Genomic DNA, 7209 nt, shown 5'->3' with positions numbered 1-7209 from the left:
GTATATCATTAGAAATGAAATTATCCAGCTCTTTTTTTTTTGCTTAGACATGAATAGTGAATATAGTAAAGAGTTAACCATTTGACGATTGAAATGGGTATGTTAATTCGATTTTACTAGCCACGCACATGATCGGAAAGCGATCTATCTATTCCTATGGAGATACATTAAGTGAAGCACTACAATGTATGGGTACTACAAAACTTGACCAAAAAGCATTTGATGGAACACATCTCCATCTGCGGCTCACTTTATAAACGAAAACATGTTTTCACCGTGAAGTGACGTTCATGATCAGGCTCGAAATCAAATCAATTCCAACGATATTGAACGAAAAAAACTTTGGTAAACGAAATGAACCACCATTAGCTATCTTCGAAATTGATCTTCACTAGAAGAAAGCAATACTCTGTGTTTGATAGTTTTGGAAAGAAATTCTTTTATTATGTTCTTCTACAAAGCAACCTGTCGACCACCAGCAATCCACAAGACTGCTCGCATTTGAACGAATTAGTTAGTGATCCACAACAAATGGTCAGAATTCGCCAATGTGATAGGCGTCGTATTCCATCTAATGTCTGTAGAATCTTCTAAGGGGTAAGAACTTTGACTCACTGGATACCAAAAAAAAAGTATCTTGTCCAGTTTTTCGTAACGAAAACTGAAGAAGTCCTGGGAGGATGGAATTTTAAGTTGCGTGAAGGATAACGATACGTAGAATCGAACAAATTTTTGGTCTTAAAATTAATGATTTCAACTTTTACCATAAAATCGGCACGAATTTTCCCTATAATCCTTTATTCCCAAGATTTACGAATTTGTAATAAAATATCATCATAAAACATAGATGAAACCACAAATTACAATGATACTCCAGCTTTATGTTTTGACTAGGTTCATTCTAGCCGCCAAACACAGGCCAACGTAGTTTTGCGTTCTGTGAAAGAGAGAGAGAGTGGGCCACTGATACTTAGACGAGAAAGGTTTTGCGATGTTAATTTATTTTCATGATATCTGCAAGGTTGCTCTATATTGTACCTTTGCTGAGGTGGTGTTACTAAGTAAGTATTCATTTTGATATCTTAAACAGCGTGACGATGTTCGCATCGGTTTTTATTTATACCACAGCAACAGGTGAAGGGATATAGAAAATGTCCACACTTGTCCACGGAGAATGGAGAGAATGAGGAGCGAGGGATTGAGTCTGAAATCGAGCTTTTCTGTCGACATGGGGTATGGACATCCCCTTATTCGATTACTAGATCAACATATAAAAAAATGGATCGCCGAATGTATTGATAAGCGCAAAGCCCGAAGAAGGAATGATTAGATTTGAGTCTGCTTTATTTTGTTGTGTTCGTCATTGCCCGTAGATCAATGTTACGGAGAAAAAATGTAAGGGGTTGTATCTAGGACACGACCGCATATTTTCGACGTAGAACTACGCAATTATATTATGCAATCCACATGTTTACCATTTCGAATATTATTTAAGAATGCATTGAAATTTTTGTAATAGATAATTCTTCATCTATATAAATAAAAATGTAAGGCAAAATCTGTTGGTAAGCGGAAAACCCGGAGAAAGGATCATCGGATTTTAGCCTTCTTTATTTTGTTGTATTCGTCTCTTTCCGTAGATCAATATAGTGGAGAGAAAAACCGGGAAATTTTCGGAAAACTCTGACGAAAGGTCGGAAAATTCGGAAAATTGAATTCCCACATATTCGAAAATTACATCATAATAAGCGTTGTTGTTCCATTCGATGTTTGCGCTATCGAAATTGATCTTTGTTCGTAAGTGGAAATGGATTTTCAGGCGAAATAACGCATTTCCATATCTTATATCTATGTAAATAAAAATGTAAGGCAAAATCTGTTGGTAAGCGGAAAACCCGAAGAAGGGATAGTCCGATTTTAGCCTCCTGTGTTTTGTTGTATTCGTTTCTTCCCGTAGATCAATATAGTGGAGAGAAAAATCGGAAAATTTTTGGAAAACTCTGAAGGAAGGTCGGAAAATTGAATTCCCACATGTTCGAAAATTACATCATAATAAGTGTAAGTCCATTCGATATTTGCGCTATCGAAATTGATCTTTGTTCGTAAGTGGAAATGGATTTTCAGGCGAATAACGCATTTCCATATCTTATATCTATAAATATAATTGGAAGGCCAAATGAGTTGGTAAGTGCAAAACCCGAGGAAGGAATGGTTCAATTTAATCATCTATATTTCGTTGTATTCGTCTCTTCCCGTAAATCAATATAGCGGAGAGAAAAATCGGAAAATTCGGAAAATTGAATTCCCATATGTTCTACAATTAGCTAAGCTAAGCTAAGTCCATTTGATGTTGGCGCTAACGGAATTGATTTTTATTCGAAAGTGGAAAAGGATTTTCAGACGGAATAACGCATTCTATATCTTCTATCTATATAAACAAAAATGGAAGACCAAATGTGTTGGTGTGTCCAAAACCCGAGGAAGGAATGGTCCGATTTAACGAGAATTGTGTCTGAAAATCGTTTTATATTATTAGGACGAATTTTTGTAGAAGTACTAGACAATTTATAGTAAAAGGAAATTGTAAAGGGTCGAAGGGTGTATTTTAACATCTTTTCGATCTGTTAATAAATGTTCGAGTTATAAGCATCCGAAATATGGGTAGGGTTACGCGCTTTGAAGATAAAAATTATGAATGAAAATTTACTGTTCTGTATCAAACATGTATTCCATGTAACGGAGAAACATGTTATTTGCAAGTGAATCAAATCTCTCGGGCGAAAATCGGTTCTGAAAATTATAAATTCACTATCATGACGAGTTTTGGTAGAAGTACTTGGAAATTTATAGTAAAGGGAAATTGAAAAGGGCCAATTAGAATATCAATCAATGAAAAGTTCTGCGATTGAACCCACGAATGTTCGCTAAGTCACAAAACATGAATGTTCGAAAGAATTCATATCAAAAAATCAATTTTGAACGGGACGAAGTTCGCCGGACCAGCTAATGAATATATTTTTTTTTATCTTCGCTTATTTTTCGTCGGCCTATTTCTGCCACTTCAGTGCCAATCACCGACATCAGGGAGGCGACTCCACCTGTTCCTACCTATCAGACTCAACAACTCATGAGCCGGGCCAACTTCTTTTACTTCCCCTCCGAAGGAAGACGTAACCAGAGATTTTTCGCCACAGAAAATCCCAACGACGCCAGCTGGGATTGAACCCAGGCCGATCGGATTGTGAGGCTGTTACGCTAACCACACAACCACTGGCAACCACATGTTAAGCTAATGAATAATACTAATACGCTAACCACATGTTAAGCTAATGAATAATAATGTCGATACTCATAAGCCCTTTGCGAAATGCGTCGTTGAATTATTTCAGCAGTGTGGCAGTTAAACGTAAATTCTGTAAGAAATAGTCAATTAGTTGAACTGTCAAAATATTGATCAGAAACAGTATTCTCAATCCGACAAAGTCAGTCTCGATTCAATTTATCAAAATGAAAATATTATTTTTCACCAGTTTGTGCTATCTAATAGCGTCTCTTAATGCGGTAATATATAATACATAAACACGCTATATGTTACTAATTGATTTTCCCATCTCATACAGTCCCATCTCGAATATGACGGCTGGCTAAACATTGAACTGTACCATGCGCTGGATATCGACGAGCCTCAAAAGTTCACGCTCCGGGGCAATCTTACGGTAACCAATCTAAGTGCCGGTACCACCACTATCTCACAGGAACCGTTATCAGTGCATGAGCGAACTCAGCTTCGCAAGCTAGCGGAGGAAGATCGTCTATATCGTCTGCAAGCGCATATCCGTGAAGCCGACGGTTCACGATCCAAGTATTTGACCTCATCGAAAGCGGTAACTGTAGTTCCCGATTGATATTGCAACCATTTATAAGCATTTTTGTTTACAGTGCGCCCTGGCCAAAGCACAGTTAACAGACGTTCTTTGGGTTTCCCTGGATCACAGTGGATCGGTCACCGGAGTTACTCAGTCGGTTAATAATGGCAATGTTGGGAATTGTAGAGGTCTAACCATTCGAGACGTTGATGTGCTGGACGAGTTCAACACGGAAGTCTATGTGAAGCTCACAGAAAACGCACCAATTCCGGATACGGCCACCTTTATCCAAAAGCTAGAGCGTGAACGAGAGGCTCGGGAACGTGGAGAAACGAAAGATAATCGGGGATTCTTTGCAAAATATGTGAGAAATTTCAAACGGGTCAATATATGAGAGACTCATTCTAATGTTTTCTTTTCCAGTGGATGTACATTGTTCCAGTAGTAATACTGGTTCTGATCTCCGGCGCAACGAATCCAGAAGCCGCTGGTGGACAACGTTAAACCAAAGTATGCACATGTCGCTAGTTTCTAATTTATTGGTAGGAAATCATTTCTCTCACTATTAAATAAATTTCGATTCCTTCAACTATAGCTGTTTCATTTTTTCTCCATGACTTCAGCCTTATCTTGATGGATTTCTTCAGCATTGGGATCTAACTCTTCCAACGAAGCAGTTTTCTTCTTAAGCTTCTCGAGCATTTTAATTTCCTTTTCCTTTCGTTTCGCCTCTTTAACTTTCTTGCGATCTTCCTTCTCTTTCTGGGCAAGCATCTCCTGGAAGCGTTCGTCTCTGGGATCAACCTTGAAGCCAAAGTGCCGTCGCACCTCCTCAACCAATCGATCCTTGCGTTCCTTTGCGGCGCGAGCATCCGCTTCTTTTTTGGCTACACGTGCGTTCAAATCTGCCGTCCACTGTTCAAGCTTTTGCATTTTCTTCTCGATTTCCTCCTCACGGGTTTTGATGCGAGCGGCTTTCTCCCGTTTTAACACTTCATTGGCAGCCATCATTTCCTGCAAGGTATGCGGAAAGGCAACCCGCTCATATTCAGTCTTCTCCAGAGCTTCTTGCTTTGTTGGGAAACAAATACCTGAAATGCATTAATCATAGAAAGTGATTTACAATTTTTAGACTCCCAAAAACAAGTGTGTACTTACGGGGATCAACTCCGCTCTGCTCAATTCCATACCGTCCCAGTAACATTCGTTTATATTTCACCGTCTCATGAATCCATGACTGGGACTCATCATACGGACGTCTGTTGTGAAGCATGTTGCGATGTTGAGGTAAAAGTCTAGACTTATTGCGAAGCTGTTCGATACGCGCCTCACGTTCCGCACTCAGATTCTCGTCGTCAATCGACGTTATCGGCAGCTCATCCGCCGGTGGTTCATCGTCAATGTCTCTGATGGTGCCAGCTGGTAATGATGAATAAATTCGAGATAACGTAGGCCGGATAAAGGACAAAAACGACTTTTGATGGAGGGAACAATTCAGAAGTTTAATGTACGACATTTTGTTAAGTGAACCATTAATTTATTGTAAATACGAGGAGAAAACACTTTTGCTAGACGAATTGTGTAAGCACCTCGTTTTGTTTTGATTTTAGGATGACATTTGATTCTTTCTAGATGGCTAACGTCGCACATTCTACCTCGTATGATTTGAAATATTGCATTACACTGAAGACGATTTAGTTGAAATATTACATAAAATCGATAGGTATTCGAACAAAAATGTTTTTTATACAGTAAGTTACATTTAATTCGACATTTAGCTAATTGGACAGATCTGTAATGTTTAATTGGACAATTTTGTGAACATCGAGCAGAACTAGCCTACCATTGAAGGTATGTAGATCAGAAGTAAGTAAATGATACGTTCGAAGAAGTATAAATAAAAGAGCAGGGTTGCCAGAAATTCCATGTTAAACTGCAAGTTACTTGAATGATATCATTGCTTTGACGGAAACTTGGCTTGATTACCGTACTCCGTCCCAAAGTACGTAGAATAGAAGGTAAGTGATATTACCTGTGTATACACACGGAGCGCGCACACAAAGAAGATAGTAATAAACAATCCTCAATTTGTTCGATGTTCGGAAGTTTTTGCAATATTTCTTGTTTTGAAAAGTTCGAAAAATCGTAAAAAGTGACCAAATCGTAGGTCGAGCCGACGATAATCACGATAGTGTACCGCATTTTCACTGCAGGTAAGGTTTGATGTGATTTTTTATCGATTTCATACTGAACAGTGTTTGTTTACTCCAGCAATATGTCGAAGTGCAACGTCCCGCGATGCCGGAGTAGAAAATTTTTGAAGAAAGTCGGATAACTTTCCACTATTTTCCGACCAACAAATTGTTGAGACGGAAATGGTTAAACTTTTTCGAATACAAAAGCTCGTTCGATACGCGAAACATATTTGTTTGTTCGCTTCATTTTTCGCCGGATTCTTTTGGGGATACTGTTTTAACCTATAATCAGCGAAGAAGACGTCTTCGTACTGGAGGTAAGTGTGTTTTATATAAATTGTGATGAGATAAACTAATCGGAGATGTTTTCAGCTGTTCCATGCATTCGCTTCTTGGATCTTCCAAAACGTTCCGTTTCAATGGTTTCACACGAAATTCCAAATTTATACATTCACTCCTTGCGAAAGTGCAAAATATTTATTTTCAATCACTTCGGAAGATGATCCGGGATGGAGGAAATGGTTTTCTCATTTTCCAGAAACGCCAATTTGGTCCCTTAAGTGGCCCCACTACGGCTGAACACTCCAAACTGAGACCAATGAAAGCGTCGCGATGATTCATGATGGATGCTTCAATGAAAGACAAAAAATCAGCAGTGTTCATCTTTCATCATATTATCGAATTGCGGGAACGACACTGCTTCGATATAACCTCTCCACACATTTGTTCATCGTTTTTTGCGTTATTTTTATAATACAGGTGCGATAATTTCACTGTTTTTAATTTTAAAGTGATTAAGTAAACTGTTGTTTCATCCCCTGGAAACATATTTTGAGACAGTTCTTTTGTTACAATTTAAACAAAATCAAAAATGTTCGAATTTATATGAGTTCAATCGATGGTTTATTACAATTTTTTGCTTTTTTTCTTTGCCTACCACTACTTGAACAAAGCAGGGAGGAGACTACCTTCTATTCTACGTACTTTGACTCCGTCCAATCAAGTTTGTGGACAAAACTACGAAGTCTTCCGAACGGACCGAAATCAGTTCAACAGTACTAAGTCATCTGGAGGTGGCGTTGTGATAGCTGTCCATCGATGTTTGAAAGCCCAGCTGATTGCTGACAACGCATGGTCGTGTGTCGAAC

General features: G+C 38.5%; 2 protein-coding genes across 2 annotated transcripts; one reads left to right on the top strand and one right to left on the bottom strand.

Annotated features, from left to right (window-relative positions):
• The first annotated feature begins 3425 nt into the window (after window positions 1-3425).
• LOC129767718 (ER membrane protein complex subunit 10) lies at window positions 3426-4455 on the top strand. The gene is made up of 4 exons (XM_055768875.1): window positions 3426-3561; window positions 3621-3884; window positions 3940-4230; window positions 4290-4455. Exons 1-4 carry the CDS (start codon window positions 3508-3510, stop codon window positions 4368-4370), a joined length of 690 nt encoding a protein of 229 aa, XP_055624850.1. The 5' UTR covers window positions 3426-3507; the 3' UTR covers window positions 4371-4455.
• Window positions 4280-5490, bottom strand: LOC129767717 (growth arrest and DNA damage-inducible proteins-interacting protein 1). Its single transcript, XM_055768874.1, has 2 exons — window positions 5025-5490; window positions 4280-4957 (listed from the first exon to the last, which is right to left on the bottom strand). Exons 1-2 carry the CDS (start codon window positions 5380-5382, stop codon window positions 4467-4469), a joined length of 849 nt encoding a protein of 282 aa, XP_055624849.1. The 5' UTR covers window positions 5383-5490; the 3' UTR covers window positions 4280-4466.
• Between the last annotated feature and the right edge of the window lie 1719 nt (window positions 5491-7209).

This window comes from Toxorhynchites rutilus, chromosome 2 (assembly GCF_029784135.1).
Source record: "Toxorhynchites rutilus septentrionalis strain SRP chromosome 2, ASM2978413v1, whole genome shotgun sequence".
In the NCBI taxonomy this organism is placed as follows: domain Eukaryota; kingdom Metazoa; phylum Arthropoda; class Insecta; order Diptera; family Culicidae; genus Toxorhynchites; species Toxorhynchites rutilus.
Note: the sequence above shows the minus strand (reverse complement) of the source record. Positions and strands in the feature narration are given on the sequence as shown.

Excerpts from the sequence above, each read along its gene's own strand:
- LOC129767718 (XM_055768875.1), top strand. The coding sequence starts at position 3,508 with ATGAAAATATTATTTTTCACCAGTTTGTGCTATCTAATAGCGTCTCTT. Across the intron at positions 3,885-3,939 it reads ATTTGACCTCATCGAAAGCG|TGCGCCCTGGCCAAAGCACA; the intron begins GTAACTGTAGTT and ends TTTTGTTTACAG. Across the intron at positions 4,231-4,289 it reads GGGGATTCTTTGCAAAATAT|TGGATGTACATTGTTCCAGT; the intron begins GTGAGAAATTTC and ends TTTCTTTTCCAG.
- LOC129767717 (XM_055768874.1), bottom strand. The coding sequence starts at position 5,382 with ATGTCGTACATTAAACTTCTGAATTGTTCCCTCCATCAAAAGTCGTTT. Across the intron at positions 4,958-5,024 it reads GCAGAGCGGAGTTGATCCCC|GTATTTGTTTCCCAACAAAG; the intron begins GTAAGTACACAC and ends AATGCATTTCAG.